Source organism: Egretta garzetta, unplaced genomic scaffold, assembly GCF_000687185.1.
Source record: "Egretta garzetta isolate BGI_Z169 unplaced genomic scaffold, ASM68718v1 scaffold63, whole genome shotgun sequence".
NCBI lineage: Eukaryota > Metazoa > Chordata > Aves > Pelecaniformes > Ardeidae > Egretta > Egretta garzetta.
Window position 1 is genome coordinate 1,280,960 of NW_009259199.1, and position 24,637 is coordinate 1,305,596.

Sequence of the window (24,637 nt, forward strand, 5' to 3'; positions counted from 1 at the left end):
TTTCCTTACCCAGCACAGATTGCTGCTGTGCCCATGTGTGTGGAGCTATCTGGCGGGGCTCTGGGCAGTATTGGACCAGTCTGATGCTGGAGATGTGGTTAGAACTGGCCAGATGGCCACCTGGAAAGCACTGCCTGCTGCACAGGACAGCGTGTCAGGGGCAAAGTAGGGCTCTTCTGGGTGTGCAGTTCAATGCATCCAGGATGGGATGTCTGTCGTGGTGTTCTGATGATTCCCCTTCTCCCTGCTGCTGAAGGAAATGCCTGCTCAGGGCTACACAGGGTGTTCTGAGTGGGGGCTCAGAAAGGAAGATGCAAGGGCACAGACTGCATGGTCCAGGACTGTGCATCAGGCTGAGGCTGAGACCAAGTCCTACCTGTCTCTACTGCTCGTAGGCACTCACACCTCAAATCCCCTGTAAAATTATGATGATGGTATCACCCTCCCTTGTTAAGTGCTTTGGAATCTTCTCCCAGGAAAGGGCTGGAAGGAAACTCATGTTTTATGTCCGAGTGGCACATTTTCTGTTCTGCCCCATGCCCAGGGGCATGCACATGTGTCCTTCTCAAAGGAAGGAGCAGGACCGCAAAGCCAGTCTCAGCCCCACACAGCTCACATCTAGGAAAGTGCAAATCCCAAAGAGGCACACTCTGTCCTGCTGACTAGGGAGTGAGCTTGGACCTCCCCTGGATTTCCCCTGGACTGGCAGGACTGTCCAGATGATCCCTTGCAGGCTCGGTCTAGACTGGTACATTGCCATGCAGTCTGACTCCTGAGACATATCCTACTCCCTTACCTTGTACGAGCCAGTATCCTCAAGGGATCAGCTCTGCTGATGTGCAATTAGAGGCATGTCTCTTGCTATTTATCCTGCTGTGAAAGCCAACTTCTCTTAGTCAAGGCTTACATTTATAAATGAAGTTGCTCTGGTGGAACAGCAACTCTGACACATGCATCCAGCAAAATTACACCTGTGTGACAATATTTATAGCTCCTAGAGAGAGCCTCTTTATCACTGACCTGAGCTTCAAGGAGTCGCACACCAGCTGTAGCTGAGCGTCCAGAGATTTCCTTTAGCCACGGCACAGCCTCCTCGCAGATCGGTGCAACGTCACGGTGCAAACATCTGATCACTGACTCAGGCCTTGGCACCTGGGTGACAAGATGGCCTTTGCGACCGCAGCACAAAATTGCATTTCTCTATTCCCCTCCTTCTGGCTGCTGAGGAAGGGACAGGATTACTGATCCCTCTGCCTCTTCCCTGCTGCTCCGGCTGCCTCAGAGGGCATGGGGAGCACAGTTTTATTATGTGGCCCTGCCTCTGCAGTCTTGTTTGTGGAGCTCCTACAAGATCCAAGTAGTTCACAGAAGCCCAGCTAGGGCCTCCAAGCTCTGGTGTCAGAGCTGGGGATTTACATAAGGTACAGACAAAAACTCAGCTGCTGCAGCAATCTCTGGATGTACTCTCTGGCTTGAACTGCGTGGGGCACATAGATAATGTTCTGGTTCTTCCTGGCCTTGAAGCATATGAAAATAGTGAAAGCTTAATGCTGTGCCGATGGGATTCAACTTTGTAAATCCAGGCTTTAAAAAGCTCTCCTGCTCTTCACCCCGACTGTCAGAGTGTCATGTTAAAGCTTTGTGGTTATTGTCAGAGTGGTTCCCAGACAATATGTGCTCAAGTTATGCACTTAAAGGACGTTTTCTTCAACTGCCAGCCTGACGCATTCAGCTGCATGCCCAAAGTCTTTGCCTCAAGAACCTGTATTGCTAAAGACAATGTGAAGTCCTTAGTGGCAGTGCACGAGCACTTGGGAAGGAGGATTGGTGAACCCCTGGGTGGGCAGAACAGGAGGGAAAGCTGAGTGCAAAGGCACCCAGGGCACGTGCAGTCCTACTGGGGCTGTTGAACCCCAGATAACAAGTCTTGTACCTACTGCGGCATTCTCAGCGGTTTGAGCTTCCCAGGCTGCTTTTTGAAATCACAGAGCTTTGCAGTGTCTCTCCCAGCAAAGGCTTTGGGTTGTCTTTACTGCCTGTTTTTTTTAACCCCTGGGCAACTTGTGAGAGCTGTAGGCTGGAGGTGCAACCATCAGTCTCCTTTCTGCAAGAGCAGCTGGGGCACCCCAGCACCAGCTCCTCTGGGTAGTACGGACTGGCCGCTATTTGGCTGCATCCCACATCAGGGCTGATCCTAGACAACAGCATAAACAGACCCAAGCAGACCAAAGCTAGACTGCTAAATATGCAAGCAGATGAATAGACGAGATGAGATTTGCACAGCCTGCTCTTCCATGCCTTACAGATTCCAGAGTGGATCCAAAGGAAGAAATGATCTATTTTCCAGGCTTGGTTTTGTGCAGGCAGACTTTTGTAAGGAAGCTGTCCCTGGAGGGAGAAATCTTCAGAGATCACCTTATCTCACTGCATTTCTACCATCATGGGCTGAAATCTCGAGGGACTGGCGGAGGATGCAAAGTGAATTCAGTGCTTTCAGATCCAGCACAAGGATCCTAGAAGCAATTTGGCTTTCAAGCTCAAACCCCAGCAATTAAACCTAACCTAGATTCTCACACAGCCTAAACCGTAAACACTATTCGGCCTGACTGTGGTTATTAATGAATCTCCTAGAGGAGAAATCAGGACAAAACTCAAGCAATATCCCTGGCATAAACAAAGTCAGTTCTGCTGTGCCGGGTGCTGTCATGTTTTTGTACCACACATACACCAAGGGATTATTACATTTGTGTCCCAGAAATTGGACTGAGCCTCTCGCTCATCCTGCAGCACGACGCAGGTAACAACAGGGGCTCTAATGACACATCAAAGGCTTTGCTAAGCTCCTGGTAACCATGAGAACGAAGCTGAAGTGGTTTGTTGTACCGTCAGCCCTGGGAGAGGTATGTTTAGCCTGATTCACGCTTCTTGCCATTGTGTTGAGCAGTTCAAAGGACTTCCCATGACTTTAAAGAGAAAAACATGGTTTCTCTCCTGGATGTTCCACTTTTGGTGCCATTGTGCCAGCAAAGCAAAGAGAAAACATGAGGAGTTTGGGGGTTGATTTCAAGACAGTTCTGCATAAGTTATTGCTAGCTCCTGGGACACATGAACAGCTGGATTATGTGATTGCTGGCAGCTTGGCTATTTTTCACATGCTGTTTAGGCTTTATAATGACATTTCAGGGCTCAGATGTCTGGACCTGAACAGGGCATCGGAGCAATGAAGAAAACCTCTGTGGCTAGCTGGCCATAAGCTCCCTTGCACAGGGTAAGGGGCAACGATGAGCGTTTCTGCAACAGGCTCTTTACCCAAGTGCTGCAGAGGCAGCGGTAATTGTCTGGGAAGCGAAATACATTCCTCTTGGTTTGACATTTTGACGTTTCATTAGGCAAAGCATATGGTGCTGAAGAGTCCTTCGCCAGCAACAGGAGGTAGCAGGGAAGGCCAGTGCAGTGGGGGGAGCAAAAGGGGAATGTGGGAACTCTCCTGAGCAGTGATTGATTCCACAGCTCACCTAAATACCTCTGCTAATTAGCACTCTGAAAGATGAGTGTGTGCAAGAGAGGCTGCAGGAGGGGGTTGAAAGATGGCTGAGGGATGCAGGGGGCAGAGGGGTGAGCAGGAGCAAGCAGCAATGCATGAGCTCTGGTTGTGGGGAGAGCAGCTTGGGGAGCCAGCTTAACCCGGCAGGCACGGGGGCAAAGCAAAGCAGTTTCAGGCGAAGGAGAACGCTGGGGAGGGGGAATGCCTGTATTGCTTCCCCTTGGTCAGGGAAGCTGATTCCCTTCACATGGTAGCTGTGAACATGCTGACTTCTGGCTGGCTGTAGCAGCTGAACCAGATTCATCTCGCTGGAACGATACGGCATTTTCTCTTTTATTTAATTTCAGGAGACTTAAAAGCTTCTTCAGTTGTAGGTGGAGAAGTGGCAGATTAGGTTGCTTTTTCAGTGGTTTATTGATGGATTTATTGTGTTGTTGTTTACTGGCTCAGCTAATAAAACACACATTAGATCTAAAATGTGACTGCTGCATTCCCACATACCTACAAAGTCATCCAGCATCTGTATAAAGTTGCCTTCTTCGCTTGACAACACTTACTCTTGTTGGCCATAGCCTGGACGGACAGGGCTTGTGCCCAGCTGGTCTCTGCTGCCATCCTGGCCCCCTCTGAGGCTCTTTCTGCCTGTTCTAAATGGCACTCAACCATCGGACCCATAATCTGTGGTCCTTTGAGTCGTTCAGCCTTATTCACAGTGGCTGCTGATCACAGCCAAGACTTGCAAACAGTACAGTAGATGAAAAAGGCCTTTCTGGGTTTTTCGGGGAGTTCAGGATACATCAGAAGGAAAGCACTGATGAGAGGAGAGATCCTTTGGAAATGCCGACTTTGGGAACACCTGGCTAAGAGCCTTTTGAAATAATAATTAGTGAAACCAATGAAGGAATAGGAAGGTTAAAAGGCCTGCTGAGGGAAGCAGGGGAAATGCATCAACATTTCCTTTACACAAGTGACTGTGGCAAATATTAGAAGCAAAAAGTCCATTGCAGTTGGGAAAGACACAGAAAGAATTGAATGGTAAGATCTGTGAGGACATGTGTGACAAGCTTGCCAACCATGAAGCTCCCCAAGTGAATTTTGAGCTGACAGAAGAAAGCATCACAAAAGAAACAGAAGAGGAGGAGCAAGGCTGTCAAGTCCACACTTTGCTGCCAGGTTTTCATACCTGCTTCTTGAAATCCTAATCTTCATCCAGATTACGAAAGAGAGGCATCAGAGCAAATTAACAATTTGTTTGTGGTGTCCTTTGTGTGTCCAGAAAAAAAAACATTCCAACAATGTGCTTGTAGGGTTGTCAAAATCATTGTCAGTCTTTTCATTGACTTCAATGAGTCTTGCTTGAAGTCCGAAAGATCAGGTTGTCTTCTCTCTCATGTAAAACAGGTACATTCAGTCAAGAGGTTAAGTAGAGATCAGCAAGTTAGAAAAAGTGATTTGTTTCCAAGGAAGTTACATGGACCACACAGTGGTTCTTGGATTGGCTGAGGAAGCCTCGCTGGGACCAGACACAATGCAAGCAGGACAGTCATCATCACCTCTTTGTCGGTAGAACGGTTACTACAGGACATAGTGGTCACTATCTCTTTATATGGATTCAGTAAGGACTGGCAGACTCAGAGTAGAAAAGGTCCTTGGTCTCTGGTGCACTCGGTTGCCTGGATATAGCCTCTGAATCGTGGAAGCTGTAAGCCACCGGCTGCTGGGAGGCGGCAGCAAGGTGTGGTTTGCTATGAGTTCACCCAGGTTTTATACTTCTCTTGGAGTATCCACTGACCACCTTTACCAGAGGTGGAGTCAGCCTGCATAGACCCAATAAACCTGCTGTGATTAACCTGGCCAGAGTGTGGAGCATTACATCAGCCACGGCTGGGCTGTGAGCCCTTGGGACCCAACAGTGAATGGTGACCCAGCAGCCTCAGGGCTTCAGTGCAAGCAGGCATGGGGCATACGGGGACCATGTCCTGCTGGTGCTGAATAACTAGGGCTGTTTATCAGGACCGAACCTGTCCTGATTTGGGAGTTGCTTTTATAGGGGTTTTTTGCCCCTGGGGGGTAGCTCCTGGGGCACAGTGGGGCAGATGTGCCCAGTGGAGACAGGGCAGTTGTACCTGGCACTGGAAAACAGCAGAAATGAGTATGTGCTGCTGCTGCATTAAGGAGGAGGAGGGTACCACTGAAACACTGTGGGTCTGGGTTCAGAAGGTCTGTAGGAAACTCACTGCCTTCCTTTGCCAGCTCATACAAGAATAAGGTGTCGATTTCCCCACGGTGTGATCTGCAAAGGGGTCACATGCCTCACCTCCCAGACATTCCCAAAGGCTGGGTTTACTGGGATTTAAACCCCTGCTGTGGGTGCTGCAGGGTCTGTGGGTCACGCAGGAGGGTTTTGGCCACCCAGCCTGCCCCATTGAAGTTACGGCAGCTTCCAGCTCTGCTCCTCCACTTTTTGATTTAATACCTCTGCCTGTCTCTCACGGGGATGCTAGCTTTCACAGACCCTCTGAAAGAAGCAGATGAAGCTGGAGGTGGGTCTGAAATCGCAAGGTTCATTTCCTTACCTGGCAGAGCAAAATTCACAGCCGGTGGAGAGTTCCCAGCGCAGCCTGGGCTGTTCTCGCAGCCAGCACGGAGCAGCTGTGGAGGAGTTTGCTGCTGCTCCGTCCCTCCTTGTACTGGTGTCCTCCTGTCACAGCACCATCTGCCGCCTGTAGCCACCATCGCTGCCACCTCCAAGCCACAGTGATTCTGCTTTATTTCCCCACAGGGTTTATAGAGCAATTGGTGAAGTGCTTGGTTTTGTCCACCAAATTTTTTTATGCCAAGTTTAAAAAATAGCCCTCATTTTTTTGTAGAATCATTTAAGGTTTGTCCACCTGAAAGAAATATCTTTCATCTTTCTTTTATTTCTTTTTTTTCTTTCTTTGCTTTTAGCAAACAAAATCTGAACCCATTATTTTTTTCAGGGTTTGTTTTGCATTTGACTAAGCCTCAATATTTTCTGTGAAGAATAACTTAGCTGAATGTTTTTCCAGCTGAAGGAAAACACCTCAGTAGAATCTTCCACTGTGCTTCTCAACCTAAGTTTTCCACAAGCCACCTTCAGCCTTAGGTCTGTGCACTTGCCCTTTGCATCCACCTGCTGCTCCTGTCACGGTTTATTTGTTATCTTGCCGAGCCATCAGAAGCGGGTCCTTTTTTCTACAAATGGTTCCTTCAGAGAAGATCGCATTAGACATCTCCTGGGAAGCTGTCGGTCCTGGCTCCCCGCCTCACCCTCCCCGCTGCAGGCTTTGCAGTACTTCAGGAAGGAACACGAGCTTAGAGCTACCTTTTTTAGAGCTTTTTATAATGGATCTTTTTATGCCTGGCCCCATGTTCTGCAGCACGCTGCTTTTATGGTTGTGCCTCCCTCACAAAACCACTTTCTGAAGAGGTATCCTACTGGGATTTGGTGGATGCGTAAAGCCCAAGAGTTGTCCTGCACCCCCCCCAAACAGCCCCAGGACACAGTTCTGCACCTGCCCGCAGCATCCTCTGCTGTGCTACCAGCATGGGATGCCATGCCCCACATCAACAGGGCTCTGGTGCAACACCTGTGACTTCATGGCTCTGGCTGACTTTTGCACTGTGGCTTTCTGACTGGACAATCTGCCAGCCCTTGGCTCTTTCCAGACCACTGGGAAGACACAGGCCATGTTGCCTGGAAGCCCCTTTCCTCTGTTTTCCAGCATGGTCCATGAGATGTCCCCTGGTCCCAGGCATTAATGAGCTCTTTGTGCACAGTGCATAAGCAAATAGAAGTCTAGGCTTTGGCAGGTTTTCTGATTGCACTGAGTGGATAAAGATGAACTCAGCCAGTCAGCTTGAGTTTATACCATAGGAAAGGTGGCCAGATCTGTGTCCTGCTGTTCTCTCCACAGCTGATGGCCTTCTGCCCGGAGACCCAGAGGTTAGTGACTGCACTGAGGCCTTTATCGCCTTTGGTGGATGCAGGGCAAAGATGCCATGGCAGAAGGGCCAGGTGGGAGCCTCTACAGCCGCGTCCTTCTGATCATGCCCTGTGTTTTGTCTTGTAGGCTGACGATTCACGCAGAGTGCCCCATGCACTTGGAGGACTTCCCAATGGATGTGCATGCCTGCCCGCTGAAATTTGGGAGCTGTAAGTACCCTGATCAGCCTCTGCAAGGAGCTGGGTACAGAGCTAAAGAACACTCCTTTGTGTGGCTATTGTTTTCCAGTATTTTAGTAACAGTGTTATTAATTATTGCTAATGATAATGTGATCAAAAATTTGTTTCTGGTATCTCATATATGCAATTCCTACCATCATCAGAAATGGGCAGCAAGCAAATCTGTGGTCACTTCAGGCTCACAGCATTGGTTGGACACCTATGGTTTTGCTGTAATTTTATTGGGGAATTGGGAAGAGCAGCTTCACATGACCCTCCCTGCCTTCTGTGGGCAGTGTTGCCTCTTCAGCACTGCCTCAGCAAGACGGCGTTGGTGGAAAATTCAGAGATGCTTTTCCTTCATCACAAGGTTGTCCTGGGGGGACAGACTTGGGAAGATAGCAGTGGTGTCTGTTGCTAGTGTCCTGTCCAGCTTCCCTACATCACTTCTGCCTGAAATCTCCAGTTGCTTTGGCTCTGTGCTCCAATGGAGCTTACAAACCCCTTGCTCCTCTTCAGTCTCTTAGGCAGGCTGCTCTCAAGTAAAAGGCTTGGAAACTCTGGGAATCTCAGTCCCAACACCCAAGGGTCCTGATTTAGGGAAGATTTGCAGGCTGCTGGTGAGTTGAAAGCTGTTCCCAGCCTCCCAGGCTTGCAGCTGGTCATCTGCCTGGGCTTCCCATACCCTGCCTAGGAACAGGTCCCCTCTGGTCTCCCATATGCAAGTTAAATTTATTTTGGTTTTGTTCCTAAAGTGAGTGCAAACCAAATTCCAAGCCACTGGTCCACCATGATGTGGAAATAAATTTCCTAGCCCTGTCCTGCCTGGAGTCTCCTCCAGGTCCAATGAACTGAGCACCACTCTCAGTCTATGTTTGTGTTAGATAGAAGAGTTACCCACCTCCAACTAAAGAATGAGCCCCCACCAGTAATCTCCCTTTTGGACTCTAAGAAAACAGAGAAATCATGACCTTTCTAAACTGATACTTCCTTCCTGTGGCCATTTGGGAGTTAACTAAGGCAAAAGTTCAAAAGTTTGATTGACACCAGAAGAAATCGTGTTTATCATGTGCATCTGCCTCTCTGCCTCATGACAAAATGCATCCATGAAACTAGATTATTCAAAACTACTAAAATAAAGTTATTTCTTAGGCAGCACCTAATTAATGTGGAACTCATTGCCACAAGACATCACTAAGGCCAGTAAAATAGCAAGCCTTAGAGAAGGATGAATTATTAATGTTAATTGACCTTGTGAGGAGGGATATAAAATCTCATACCTCAGGCCTAAACTCTGGGATTATTACAGGATTTGCAGGAAGGCAGATTACTCCACATCTGATTGCTTACAATGTTTCTTGGTGAGGAAAAGAGATTAATGTGCATATTTCTGCTGGGCCACCCTTTGGGGTTCTTCTGGGTGTTTTTACTGATTTGGCCTCTGAATGATGAGAGTTTTGGCACAAGCAGCTCAGACAGCTGCCCCTGATTAACATTAGTATGGCTCTTTCTAAAGCACCCATGCACAGAGCATCTGAGCTCACCTCTCCTGTGTTGGAGTAGGATTAAACTAGTGTTTGCACCAAAAAGCCACGACAGCTGGAAGCTACTCATTTGCAAGAAGCTTAGAGTGGGTCAGATTTGTAAGTAGGACAATGCCAGGGCCAGATGCTTGCTGTTCAAGGGATAGCTGAATTTGCCACCTTCCAGTGATCCCCACAACCTGAACAGGTCATCAGTGGCCTCCTGTCTCTGTGCCACCGTGGCAGGCACCAAAAGAGGGAAGGCAGAGAGCTTGCAGAAGTAACAGCATCAGGCGTTTCAGATGGCTTCTGCTGCCCACCTGCATAATTTCTTGGACCAAGTGCAGTGAAGGTGATGGCTTTACCCATCACCTCGCTCCCTAGAAGATGGATGTACACAGCACAAAACAACTGTTTCCGAGGCAGTCATAGGACATTTGTTCAGCAGCTGTCTGAGACTAGGCTAGCAGAAGGTGCTGCTGAAGTTACCAGCTCCACTAAATGTTAAAGAGCTGTCCTTGTTTGGATTGGACTAGACTGCATTGCAAGTGAGGCATTGAGCAGAACAGCTTCATAGTATTAAATATGTTCCAAGCATCTCTGTGCCATGCCTACATGGCACCAGATAAGCTTCTGTCCCAGACAACAAGATATGTACACAACTGTGTTTTCAGGGATGATGGCAATGAAACTGTGGGCAAGTTTCCTTGTAGACTGGCAGTGGGTGAACCATGACTGCCAGAGCAGAAGGTGCTGCCCATCAAGGTGGAAGAGCATTGGCAGAGCTGTACAAAGCTAAGCCTGAAGGAGGATGGAGGTCTCCAGCACCATGTTGAGAGCTGGAAGGAGGGGTTGGAAAAGCAGAGCATTGCACATCGGGTGTGAGGTGCCAGCCTGCATCAGAAGTGCTTAGGCAGCACGCTGGCATGCTGAGAAACATTGGCTGATCATCAAAACCACTCCCACGACTTTGCACAGTGCCTGCTTAGTATTTAACAGATTTGCCAAAACCTACAGTGCAGGGATAACGGTGGTTGTTTTAAAACAACCAGAGAAATGTGGTTGACTTAGGACGTGATATTCCACAAAGCAGGAGCTGAGACATTTCTGTAGTACACTGACCCATTGCTTGATCTGACCCCAGCCAAAGAATTCCTTACTGTCTTAATAGGAGAAGCTGCTCGAAGAAATGAATTAAATACTTGTTTTAGTGAACTTTGTTTTTGCCTAAAAACTGGTGCAGAGTGAGTATGGACAGGAAGCTTGGGCATTATGGGGAGAAGTAGCTCCTAACAGAGTCTGGAGAGACTCAGTTTCTGGATACCATAGGACTGGCAAAACCAAGAGCGTGCGGGCACTGTTGGGAAAGGGTGTGGCTACGAGGGCAAGCAGGGCTTTGGTCACAAAGGTTTGTGAAGGAGATGGTGACGGTGTGTGTCAGAGAGAGGTGTTTGCATATGGGGAGGGGGGTAGGTGGGGTAGAGGGGGGAACTTGCAAGCCCCTGGAGGGATGTCCTGGCCCTGAGCCCGGCACCACCCCACGCAGCAGTCCAGCAGCATTTGCCTGCTGTTTCTCTTGCAATGTGTGGGCAGGCTTTTCTCAGCACTGCCCTCCCTCGCTGCCTGGTGGATTGGCCTGGGGGCTGGCAAACACAGGGTCATGCAGGGGAAAAAGCCTCTTGGTGGGAGGGCGCACCACCTCCAAAGCTGAGAGGCTTGGAGAGGGTTGCTTCTGAGTGAGGGTAAAGATTTTTCACTTTTTCTCCTTACCATAAAATTCAGCCTCACTTACACTTGGCCTTTCTCGCCAGCTGCTGCCAGCACAACTCTCCCAGACCCTGGAGTGGCAGGGCTGTGACTGTCCTGCTGCCCCAGCAGCCTGCTGATCTGGACACCTTCCTATGTTGTCTCTGCTTGGAGCCAGCCCTTGCAGAGTCAGCCCATCAAGGGGACAGTGTGTCTCTCAACAGCAGTTCTCTGCCCCCTTTTCCAGCTCCCTTCTGAAAACCCCAGCTCCCTTTTGCTCGTTTGATTTAACAGTTGCTGAACTGCTTTGGTCTCTGGCCATGCTTGGCTGTGCTCAGCCACGTGGCTCTGAGGAATGCGCAGCAGGGATTAATTTGGCTACAGGCTAATTTTGGTGTATTTTAGGTCAGGCAGAAGCACAAACCTCATTCTTCTTTCTCCTCCACAGATGCCTACACAAAGACGGAGGTGATCTACACCTGGACACTGGGGAAGGATAAATCAGTGGAAGTAGCGAAGGGTGGATCTCGCCTGAACCAGTATGACCTGCTGGGCCATGTTGTAGGGACAGAGATGGTTCGATCCAGCACAGGTACTTGTGGGATCACAACACAATGCAAGGGCTGAGCACACTGTAGGATGAGATGGGCACATGGGCTTTGAATGCCACTGTTTGGAATAATTATAGAGGCAGTGCCTGTGGGCAGTGAGCACCACAGTACTTCCCAAGCCACGTGCTGTTGGAGAGTATGGCTGGGGACAGCTGGAACAGTCACCAAGAGGCAGTAAAGGGTTTAGCTTTTAGTGGTTTCCACTGAAAGAGCCTTATCACCCATAACCTCTAGAAAATTTCAAGCATCTAAAAATGATTTGTTGTGTGGAAAATTTGCCCCACCTTGTCCAGCTGTGGGTTCATTTGTCTTGGATCCCTTTCCAGTCCCTCAGGAGAGCATTGTGGGCAGGGGAGACGGGTGTAACATAATGTTCAGTGTGATTTTCACTGCATCTGCTCACACAAATATTATCATAGCTAATAGAAGATTATCCCAAACAAATGTTTCCTCTGATTAATGACCAATATTAATCATCTTTCTCTCCCATCTGCTGCTCCTCCTTTCCCCTCTGAATCCAGGTACTGATAGCTTCTGTTATCTCATGTGTATCTCTCATTTTTCTTTTTTTTATTTTCTTTTTTTTTTTTTTTCCCCTGTATGCACCAGTAGCTCTCTCATTTGAGGATATTTCCTCTCTGGTGCACTTGATTTTAATAGTGTCTGTCTGTAACAACTCATATCACCTCCCTTGGGGAAATGTGGGGAGTCCAGGGAACTAAATGTCATAATATCTGGCCCATATCTCTACTTAAGTTGTAGTAAAATGTACAGATGAATAACCTGAAGTGGCAAGAAAGCTGCTAAAGGCTCCTGTGTGTAATGATTTAGTAGAGCCATGCTCACAACAAAAAGGCACAATAATGCAACAAAAGATCCAAAGCTTTGAGTGGAGGAATAGGGCATAGAGGGAAAATAGGGACAGCTGCTTCTTTGGTTTACAGCCCAGACCTTTAACGACAGAACTTGCCCTGAATTTTGAGATGGTTACAGTGAGGAAAGGTGGAATATTTTCAGGATTGTCAGAGAAAATAAAATCCTTTGTCCTGAAATCCTACTGAAGCACTGTTAGCATCTCTCTAGGCTTAAGGGATGTTACCCACAATGTGACTCCCTGGGCTGGAGCAGAAAAGGGATGGGAGCTGGGTCGGGAGAGACCCCCAGAGGTGTCTTGTGCCTGAGGTGAAAAAGGGAAAGCCTATTGCCCAGCAGTTTATTAGCGTTGATTTGCCTTTATCCCACAACCGTTTTGTAGCGCATTAAAGAAGTCTCCAGAGAAGTGATCTGAAAGGACAAATGCCACATGGAAGTCACCTAGGCTACACTGGGGTGCGCACCTGGCGTGGCACAGCAGTCGTGTGTGCACGTGTAGGACATGCGAAGTCACTGCCGACCGCATGCTGCAGCATGCACCCCTCCTTCGCATGGCTGTTAGGGTGGGCTGCAGTACTGTAAGATACCAGGGCATGCCAGCCAGTAAGAGTGTGACACGCTGCAATTTCATCTGAGAACTTGAAAGTTTGTTCAGGACAGATCTTTAGTGGTTTAGAGATGATTGGTGGTCAGCTGGCCCCGTCCTGGAAAGCATCGGTGGCTCAGCATCTCTAACCGGCTGTCTCTGCAGGGGAGTATGTTGTCATGACCACACACTTCCACCTCAAGAGGAAGATTGGGTACTTTGTGATCCAGACCTACCTACCCTGCATTATGACGGTCATCCTGTCCCAGGTCTCCTTCTGGCTTAACAGGGAGTCTGTTCCTGCCCGAACGGTTTTTGGTGAGTCTGGGAGCACGGGGGCATCCTCTCAGGTTGGGGGAGAAAGGCACCACAAATGATGGGAAATAGACTGAGCATCAGAGCTGGTCTTCTCCGGGCCTTGACCGGCATCAGTGAAGCTGCTGGCCATTTCCCACAATAGCTCTCAGTGTCTTCCCAGTGCCCCTGCTTCCACTGAATCACTGCAAAAATACTCCTGTCCATGTTTCTGCTACAAGCCAAGCCATAAATATTAACAGCAATCAAGGTATTGATCATCTATTTATATGCATTTGGCTGTGTCTGCTTATCTATATTGGCTTTTGAGTTGATGAGAGGATAAATACATGGGGAGGCATTTAAAGCTCTGTCTCTGAAATTGCTAATGTGCCCCTGGTCAGAGCTCCACTGGGCTGAGGCAGTATAACTGCATGGTAAATATACTGTTATTATTTTCTTCAGCTGGTTTCAGATCCTCTCTCCGAGGCAAAGTGTCAGGCTAGCATTGCACATATATTAATAGCCTCTACAAACATTTAATAACACAACTGCTTTGTGCTTTCCTGCCCAGACCTTTACTTCAGGATCTACATACACATGCTTACAGACCAGGTGTGATGCTGCAGGACAGCATTTTCTGGAAATAACAGTGCCCAGCAGATACCGCTTAACAGATAGTGTATTGGACAAAAGTCACCAAGCAGAGAGGGGATCTATGGCACCACCTGCTTGTGTTTTTGAATAAGATGGAAAGTGGTGTGGTTTCAAAGACCATGAAGCATTTTCTCTGTAGCAAGAGTCGTGATAGAAATACTCCCACAAACCCAACAAGGCTGATGCCCTCTTTTCTGGACCCTCTCTGCCAGCTTGGACCTTGTTCCTGTGTTGAAGACTGAAATGAGATGCAGGGAGGGTCGCAGGTGGTTCTGCACCCTCCTAAATGAACGTTATGGCAATCGTTATGGTTTTTGTGTTCAGTGGGGCTTGTGAAATGTAGGTCATGAACATGTTTTAAAACTTATGGTTGACCCCAGCTTCTCCCCATTAGCACCGGGTTGCCTTCCCTTCCCCAGTGATGCAAATTCTACAGTGATCCCCAGGGCTGAGTGCAGCAGCTGGGAGCTGGGTGGTTAGTATGAGCAAACTGGTTTGTGCAATCCAGACTACAAGAGCTGTGCTGAACAGTGATAACCATGAAGAAGAGGGGATACAGCCCCTTAGCACCCACTTTCTGGTGTTTTCATGCAGCAGAATGGAAAAGAGGGGTCTCAGACAGAAATCACGTGGAAAACAGGATAAGTTCTGGCATACAGAGAGCCACAAAGGAACTTTTCTCACTCATCCATCTGTGAATCATTTGCAGCTAAACCCCGCAGAGCGCACGCCCGGCCCCCGTGTCTGTCCATGCCCCAGGCAGACTCTTACATCTGCATCGGTTCTAGAGTGTCTCTGCACTCCCGACACCAGGAGCAAGCCCTCTCTGAGGGTATTTGATTCCCTCCCATGTTATCCTGAGATGTGCAATTAGACAGGTTTCCTCAAGTAGCAGCTCAGACTGAGCAAGAAAGAGCTGACTGAAAAATTAAAACCTACCTTAGTGAAAAATGTCTTTGCTCCCAAATTGCCTTGCTTTCCTATTAAGAAAATAATGAGAACTGCAATTGTTTATTCCTGGTTTTTGCCCCTCAGAAAGTATTGTCAACAATATTACTGAAACTCTGCAATTACCAGGAGTATGGCTTAAGGGAAGTGAAAATTAGTCAATATTTTTATGTTTTTAATGCATTTTTAATTGAAAAGCACATTATTGGGGAAAATGGATAGCAACGGTTGCTTGCTTTAATGAAAAAAAGCTTTAAAAGGCATTTTGCAACAGATCGGTTTTTTAAGGTAGTGACACTCATTTGGCAGCTTGGGCCACTGACAGGTGCCTGGCCGAGCCAGCAGGACCTAGGATTCAATGTGTCCATGCATGCAGGTCACAAGACACTATTTCCAAAATGTTGAGAGAACCACATTGGATGAGTGGCCAGTTTCTGGTCCTCCATGAAGTTCACAGCCATCTAGCTGTCCTTTTTACTGTTATTGTTTTATTTTTATTTTATTGCAAAGCAACCAGAGGCTTCTCCATGGCATATTCTACATGAGGGAGCTGGGTCTCATCATGCCACTTGCCCTACCAGCAGATAAGGAACTGAATGCGGTGCCTACCTATGAGTTAGGACTCTTTTACAGTGAGCAGAGATCTAGTCAATGGAGTTTGGGGAAGATTAATTTCATCCTAATGCAGATGTTTGCCATTGGTTTTATGAATTGGAGATGCTCAAGACTGAACCAGAGAAGGCTCTAAGCAACCTGAAGTTGGCCCTGATTCAAGCAGGGGTTGGACAAGCTGGCTTCCCTTCCAATCTGGACGGCTTAGTTATTCTATAAATTGCACTACAGACTTGTGCTGGGTAAGACTCCCTTAATTATAGCAGTAATGTGGGTCACATGGCTTAGAGGATGGCTCCTAAATTTACATGATGGAAATGCCAACAGTGTGGTTTAAGGAGAAACTGGGTGGGTATGAGTGTATGGTCTCACACCATCCTTGTTTCCTGCTGTGTTTCCACAGGTGTCACCACCGTCCTCACCATGACCACACTAAGCATCAGCGCAAGAAACTCGTTACCTAAAGTGGCGTACGCGACGGCCATGGACTGGTTCATAGCCGTCTGTTACGCCTTTGTGTTTTCTGCGCTGATCGAATTTGCCACTGTCAACTACTTCACCAAGCGCAGCTGGGCTTGGGATGGCAAGAAGGTACTGGAGGCCCAAGAGATGAAGGTCAGCCCTGTGGCCAAGGCCAGGGAGGAGGGAATGGCAAAGAAACGCTACATGAGAGAGCTGCGCCGGGGCCAGGAGTGGGTAACATGCAGCCCCACAGCACTCCGGGAGGCTGGATGCTACTTACTGGGGTCCCCAGCTCAGGTCTCAACTGGAGCGGTTCTTGAGGGTCGAGGGAGGAAGGGCTTGGAGGGCTGGTCGCTGTGCTTAGCTGGACAAAACCACCCCGGCATGACTGCTCACTTTTCCCTCTCTCCTTCTGCGTGACCATTCGCTGGTGGAAACATGAATGCATCCATTTTTTGGTCTTGCTCCACCAGTGCTCTCCTCTCCTTTCTTCTCCCTCCAACCCATAAATGCCCCACTCCATGTTGCTAGCATGCCACACAAACCCAAATATGCCATGGGATGCCAGCCTTGCCAATAGAGATGGTCCCACTCGGCTGTGTCCCTTGCGGCTGCTGTCCCGAACTGTAGGTCTCTGGCACAGCCGAGCATGGTGCAGCAATGGGGAGGCCTAATGCTCATGCTGTTGCCCACAGCTGCCGGCAGCTGCTGCTTTGTAAGCTTGGGCCAAGAGGGTGGGTGGGAAGCAAGCAATCAGAAACGGCAACTGGCAGTAAATTAGCACCTGGCATCACCCATGTTTTCCCTTCTTGCTCAGGATCAGCCTCTCTGGCAGCTTCCTTCCTGACAGCCACCGCTACCCCTGCTTGTGCCCCCTCCCTCCTAACTGATTTAATCTCGTCTGTGCAGAGAAATTGCTTACTGTTTATATTTATTGAATCAATTTGAAAATCAGCTTTGTCCTTGTTCTTGGTTCTGGAGCCTTTGTATTTTACTCCTTTGCATTTTAATACGTTTAAAATTGTTGTGGGGCTGTATGCGAATACCTGGCAGAATTGCAGTAACTTTTGAGAAGACAACAGCCAGTCACCTCCCTGGTATGGAGGTGAAATCAGGAGAACAGAGACCTTTTGGAGAACCACAGCCATCACTGGGTGTTGAACGCCTCTCTCTTGTGTTTCTTGGACTCTCTCTATCTGTTTGCTTTTGCAGCTGTGGTCTGAGCAACAGACTCATGGCAGAAAGGCTCCAGAGGAGGCCAGTTGATAGTCTTCCACTTCCATCATGAACAATAATGCTAATCTGGCCTCTAGAGATGACAGAAGCCTTTCCTGGGTCATTGGCATGAGCGAAGGATCAGAACAGGTCCTCAAAGCAACCATGTCCCTTTCAGGGATGGGCAAATCAGTACAAAGTCAGGATTCACACAGCCTTGGACAATTATGTGAACTGGGCACAGCCAAAAAAGCAGCAAAGGCTCAAAAGCTTCAGTTTGTCATAGAAGCAGCATGCTCCTTAATTTATTCATTGACCCAGCACTGTAAAACTAACAGTGCTGAAACACTAGGGTAAGAGCATGCAGAATGTTTGTGCATGTGGTAATCAAACAAGAAACCAAAGCAGGACCAGGGATGTTTCAGAGGGAGTGCTCTTTGTGAGATTGCTGCCATTGGTATCAGGCTGGAGAATCAGGAAGGACTTCAAATTTGTGGATGCTTTTTCAAGCCAACCCTGATCTTTATCTTGGAAAGCTAACCTACTCCCGGTCTCTGCAGCTCAGAGCTCCCTGAAGAGTGGTGGGCTTTCAGGGAGCTTGGAAAGATGTTGTGTCACCATATTTGCTTTTCATCTTTATTCCATTGAATATTTCCAAGCAACGAATTTGCTACATAATGAAGGTGCCTCATTGGCTCAGTTTCAGCCTTTAATTAGCTCTTCTTGAAACAATTGACAAGCCAGGTGGTGAAACCACAAAAGAAAGAGGAGGCAGAAGAATAACTATTGTCATTTTAAAGTGTTTGTACCAGGAGTAAAACTACCAGTGACAAGCCCAGACTGAGCCGTGGTCTCTGGAGAGCCTTCCCCCCAGCCAAAAAGAACGCTCTTTATTGATGTAATAGCAAGGATCCTCACTCCAGGTTTGATTGTTTCCTTGCGTGAACATGAAAAAAAAATCAATAAGCATCAGCCCTTCCCTCACCTCAAATGTAGGCAGCAGCAATGCTCCCCATCCCATTTGAAAGAAATCACTACCTTGCAAAAGCTGCTGGTTGCTGACAGGAACTCCCAGCACATTCATTCCCTCAGGGCTGGTTCTATTCTTTCTTCCTCCCCTTCAGCCAACCCATTGGTTCAGATGGGGAACAGAGCATTTTTCTATGTAGAATCTAACATGATGGGCTGATCCTGGTGAATCATTGATCTCTGCTTCATAAATGATCATGATGTTGTCCTTGCTATAGCCACAGTTAGGTTCTGGTTCTAGCTGGGAGCTACTCTGCACATTCTCTGCAGTTCTCTAGTGAAAGGCAGGCAGATATCACTGCAGATGTCACCAAAAACTCCCTTTAGTGTGCACTCTGGCTAATGCTTCTTGGACCCAAAGATTTACCAAGCCCTTCCTGCCTACCACCAGTAATTGCTAATTGTGGATGAATTTCAGTGAACTCTTTTAGTATGTCAGAGTGACTGCAACCAACCTAGGTGTGCGGATCAAACTGGAGAGAGATATCTGGATCCAATGCAGAAAACCTGTTAGTAAAGATGATTTTTAAAAAAACATCATCAGGGTGAAGGTGGGAGATGGCAGTAGTTAGGGAGGAGAGAGAGGCCAAGGAGGTTGAAAGATGAGTCCTTTCAGTAGCCAGCAAAGCTCACTATTTCCAGCATCCTCAAAATATCTTGTTAAAATGATCCACTTCAGGACAGAAGGGCTGTGTCTGAACAGTGAGATCCATTGCATCCCATCCATCCCAACCATAGCAATGGGCATCTCTGGAGGCAACAAGGTCATTTCTTGAGTGACTGTTACAGTGAAGATGCAGAGACACAACCATTGACTGGGAAACACATGAAATCTGCAAGGATGACATTCACAAGGGAGTTCCCTGCATAAAAGTGCTGTCTGTTCCTCAGGATGGAAGATGCTTTGGATACCTGGGAGATGCTTACTTTAAACCCACTTCCACCTGCAGCACCATGTCTATGCATAAAATCTGGTTTAGCTCCATAGTTGTGCTTGTATGACATTGCCCTGAAATCCTGAGTGGCAAGAAGCAACAAAACCAATACAAGTAGCTGGAGTCAGACACATGAGAACAAGGAAGAACACACTTCGGATGGAGGAATAGTGCTGGATCTTTATCCTTCTCATCCTTAAGACAATAATCCTTTAGTGCATGGTGAGAAGGTTAGGTCCAGGCTTTGTATGTACTTTTCACATGTCTTTTCACTAAGAGAAAGTATCCTCAAAAAGCATCCTCCAAACCTCCCTGTTGATATGATCATCATGGGTTTCTTTCTTTTATTTTGGAAGTAACGGGCATGCTTGCCAGTTACACTGGGTGTCTTTTCACAAACTGGGTGAAGCCTAGCTTTTTGTCCAGGCTACTCTTCAGCAATTCTGAAGTTTGCCCCTTGATCCAGGTCACCTGGGAATCATTCTTCTTTCTCCTTTGTTTCTTTCCATTTGTGGCATCTTTGTTTCAATTCCCTCCTTGCCAACAGAGAGGAACTAGAAACAACCATGACAGGCCACCATTTTCAACCAGTCTGAAGTCTTACAGACTCACTATGGTAAATACATTTTTGCTGGGACTTTCTCTTGCCAACCATCCTCTGCAGTCCATGTGTGCTTTGTCCTACTGCACTTGCAATCACCTGCAGCTCCCTACAGCACTGCAAGTGATTTATGTTCTCAGCATCTTCCCTAGAGCCCATGTATCATTCTTCAACAACATTTCACCCTCTTTCTCTCAACAGTATCTGCGTGGGCTCAGTCCCACATAATCTGAATGAAGAGATGGGAGGGATGAGTGGTGCCAAAGGTAACACCAGCAGCTGACAGTAACCTGGCGTTGGTGTAGCCTGCTTGTTAATGCAGGACTGCGTTGTTTGGAGCCTTTGGCTCTGCTCAGGGGACAGTGTACAACCCTTTGCTGCTGTTCTCTGGTAGGATCAAGTCTCTGGCATGCTGCAGAGGGGAACTTTGGCTGGCACGAGGAAGGAGTGGCATGTTTGCTGGAACAGCAACTGCAGTTGCTGAGCTTTGAATGATAGGATACAAGTATGTCAGAGACTAGAGCTGCTTGGAAGTCATTAAAGTGACTTTTCTCTAGAATGGCAGTGGCAGGGATCCTGCATTTCTCAAGGACTGCAGATACTAGTGATGGTGACCTTCAGTGCAGCCTGTCAGAGGAATAGTGCTTCCAACCCAAATTTCTAGCCAAGGAGCAGGTGCAGAGAACTAAATCTCCAGCAGATCATAGGCAGAACCGGTAGTTCCCATAACTTAAAGGTTCAGCTGTTAGTTCCTCAACAGGGAGGCTTGAAAACAGAATTATCCTGCATTTCTCAAGGACTGCAGATACTAGTGATGGTGACCTTCAGTGCAGCCTGTCAGAGGAATAGTGCTTCCAACCCAAATTTCTAGCCAAGGAGCAGGTGCAGAGAACTAAATCTCCAGCAGATCATAGGCAGAACCGGTAGTTCCCATAACTTAAAGGTTCAGCTGTTAGTTCCTCAACAGGGAGGCTTGAAAACAGGAATATTTAATAAAAATGCTATTGTTTTCCAGTATATGTGTTGTGGAGGAACTTGTCAGACTGCAATGTCCAGGGAACATATTTATCTCTAGACCAGCTTTCACAGCTTTTCCCTCAGGAGAGCAGCACAGGGACAGCTTTGTGCAGTCATTCAGTCTCCCCGTGCCCAAACTGGGCCATAAACTCAGAAATTGCTTTGCAACGTGGCTGTTTTAAATAGGACAAGTTTTAAAGCAGATGTGGGGGTTCCCCGTTTTTCCACTCTTCCTTCTGTTTCAGTAGGATGTGGAACTCCTCAAAGATAAAAGTGCAGGGGGAAGGCTGGGGGCTACTTTGCAGATGACAACGATAAGCACATTGTGCTTTGCTTGATTGTCAAAATCTTCCCTGAAACACATATTTATAAATCACAGCCCCATAAATTTCAGGCTGAACCATTTCTTCTGACTTCTTAGGAGCAGAGCACATCCAGAGCATGCAGATGTGCCTTGGGGTAGGCACTGTGTGCCCTCGGTGCTTCCCAAAGGCTACCCAGGCTCCCAGCTCTGACCAGGGCAGAAGATTCCATAGGCAGCTGGGAAAAGATCCTGACTATAGGCTCCCAAGCCTCCGCACCACCTGAACAGCCTGATCTGAGGTCCAGAGAAGCCCAGGTTGATGCCTGGGGGCTCTGGATCTTGCTAATAGGAGCAGTAGCTTGCTACCACCACCCACAGCATTCATATTTGCCTGACTTTCCTCGGTTTCAGCCTGCTGTTTTCAGATGCCTTTGGCCAGGCAAGATGGATCCACTTTCCAAGCTCTGGGGCAGAAAAGCTGCCCAGGTTGAAAGTGTCATGTCATGTGTAGTCATCTTACTCCTGTAACAAATAACGTGTCTGATTAATACTAAAATAATCACAGTGCACTTCAAATTACATTCTGTGAATGATATGTTTTTCATTTCATTACTGATTATTAATTATTTTATTACCTCCTGTAGCTGTGTTAACAAGTAATCATACTTAAGCATATTTAAATGTTTTAGAAGGTGAAACATCTTTAGTCCTTTATTTGCTTCTCGTCAGCTCTTTAGCAGGAAAAGTTCACCTCCTATGCAGGGGGTACAAGTAAACATGGCTCTAATGATTGCTGAAATCAGCAGCTCAGTTAATCATTAAAGATCACAACACCCTCTCCCATGAAAAACTGTGAATATGGTCTGATCAGTGGTTTAGTCTGATCTGGAGTCTGAAGACATTTAGACCTCCTCCTAACAGCAAGGTAATTTCTGTAATTGCTGGCATTATTATGAGGCTGCAGGCCTGGCTGTGATGTTATTGGAGAGGGGTTTAAAGATTGCACAGAAGTCTGCTTTTAGAGTCCCTCTGAAAATCACTGTGGAAAATTCATTTCCTAAGGTAACCAGAAATATCCATGGTGATTGTGGACACGTTTAAAATGGAAGTACAGCATGAAAGCTAAAGCCCTTGGAGTATCTCTGCAGAGCGGACTGGGCGAACCTGGCCTTTTCCAGCTCCCAGTGCTACCCAGCAATGCTGCCTGCTACCAGTTTCCAGGGTGGGGTGAGGAGACGGACAGGTCGTGCTGGCTGCACGTTCTCCCCTTCTCCTGACGGTCACTATGTATGTGGTTCCTTCACATGTACATGTAAGACTGTGCCAAGCAGCCCTGGGAAATGCCTGGATGAGCCTTACCTTGTGTTTCTGTCACACCTTGTTCTGAGTTCAGATATTAGATTCCCACCATGAGTTATTGCTATGTCTAACGCTGGCTCTTGGTGTAATTGCAGTGGTCATCGCATGGAGTACATGAGTGCTGGGAAATGTAGGGTGCCTGATGTCTGCATATAGATTTCATTTAATGGGCTTCTCCTGGTAGACCGGGATTGCTTTATACGATGTGGTCTACAGTGCAGCTGGTCTCAGGTCCCTGACAGCAACAGGAAGATCCCCAGAGTGGGGGCAACACCTATCATGACTTCCTAGCTCCGTCTTCCCACCCACTCATCTTCATTAACATCTGAACTGTCTGTCTTCAGCATCTTCCATCACCCTTCAGTACATCATGTCTGACACGTAAGTGCCTCTTTTGCCATTTGCTATGCAAGCTCTCCTCCCTTCAGGCTGGACAGCACGGCTGTTCCTGGAGCCTTGTGGGAGGGGTGCACTTACCTCCCTCGATTTGCAGCAACCCATAGCTGTGAAGGCAAGAGGAAAGGCTTCCTTCTGCCCTATAGTGCTCTGTTGAGCAATCCTGAAATCCAGGGCTAGTGCAAATGCCTTCCATCTGTTCAGTATCTTACCTGGGTACATCATGAGGTGCTCTAAAGGGTCCCAGAGGCATTTTGGTCATCATGATGTTAAATTGTGAGGTATTCCTATGAAGTATTCAGGGCACTGAGGCACTGTATGATACAGCCTTGTAATATGGTGCAAAAATATTGTGATGCTGTCACCCACATTCTTAAAGCCACTGGCTTTCTGCTACAAAAAAAAAAAATAGACCTATAATCGTCTGTGATGTCTCCTCCTCTCACCTGACCCAGTAAGCAGGACAGCAAAGCGGAAAATCAAGTTCTTCCCCCTGGATGACCACATGGGGTGTCATTCTTTTCTAAAGACTACATGCCTGCATCTTCTCTCCATGGCTGAACCTTACATGCAACAGATAATACTGCCCAGCGGAGAGAGAAAACAAGGAGTCTGTATAGTTTGAGACTGCATTCACTCATACTGACCCAGCAGTAGGCAACCTAGACCTGGCAGCACTCAGCCAGTCAAGGAGTCACCCACCTGGAGCAGTGCAGCTGCACACACCTTTTTACACCGCTACAAACCCAGCTATGTGGCTTCACTTACTTGACTTGCAGCAGGACCTAGCTGCCAGGCCAAGACCTCTTTGTGCTACGTGCTGCATGCCAGGCTTACACGAAGTTGCTGATCCACCCCAGTCCAGCACGTCTTTATGCTCCAGCAGCTCTCAAGTAGCAGATGTCATGGGTTCTGGCCATCTTCTCACCCCATCTTCCTTCCCTTCCACAATGCCTTCTTCTTGGTCTCTTGCTCCTCGCACCCTTTTCCATCTTCTCATCTGGGCAAGCAGGTAAACTCAGAGGACAAAATGTTCTCCATGCAATTCTACAGTCACTTCATCTCTATTATGTTTTTTTTTTTCCACCTTCCCTAGAAAAAAGAGCCAGTGGCACTAGCAAAGAAAACTAACAACACCTACAACATTGTTGGCACCACGTATGCCCTCAACATTGCCAAGGACCCTGGCCTGCCCACCATCTCCAAGAGTGCTGCTGCCACTGCTACTGCCACCAACGTACCCCACAAGATGCCCCGCATAGAGGAGAAGCTCCCAGAGAGTAAGAAGACATACAACAGTGTCAGCAAGGTAGACAAGATGTCCCGCATCGTCTTTCCAGTCCTCTTTGCCATTTTCAACTTAGTCTACTGGGCCACATACGTAAACCGGGAGTCAGCTATCAAGGGAATGATCCCCAAACAATAAAATCAGTCACACAAACCTTCCATCAGTGAGCACCATCCAGGCAGGAATTCTCCAGGGCTTTCTTCTTTCCTGTTTTGTTTAATTATAATTGCTCATTTGTTATTAGATTGTTCTTTTATAATGTAAACAAAACTGTGATTTTAATTTAATCCTGTATACTTTAGTTTCATTTTACTTTGTCTCTGATGACAAAAGGAAGAAAGAAAAGGTTCATTACAAGTTGTGCCTCTAACATCATGAGTCTGATGTCCCCCACCTGTTCAAGTCATCTGTGCTTCTATCGCTCCTCCTCCACCTCCTGCCGTTCCCACGG

At 47.6% G+C, this 24,637-nt stretch overlaps 1 protein-coding gene across 1 annotated transcript in view; it reads left to right on the forward strand.

Moving 5' to 3' along the window:
• The window catches only part of LOC104123555 (gamma-aminobutyric acid type A receptor subunit alpha3), a 59,091-nt gene extending 34,767 nt beyond the window's left edge, over window positions 1-24,324 (forward strand). The window contains exons 5-9 of the mRNA XM_009635824.2: window positions 7,639-7,721; window positions 11,448-11,591; window positions 13,235-13,387; window positions 15,984-16,195; window positions 23,995-24,324. Of these exons, the coding sequence (XP_009634119.1) occupies window positions 7,639-7,721; window positions 11,448-11,591; window positions 13,235-13,387; window positions 15,984-16,195; window positions 23,995-24,324 (922 nt within the window). The remainder of the gene's footprint in view (window positions 1-7,638; window positions 7,722-11,447; window positions 11,592-13,234; window positions 13,388-15,983; window positions 16,196-23,994) is intronic.
• Window positions 24,325-24,637: the final 313 nt, after the last annotated feature.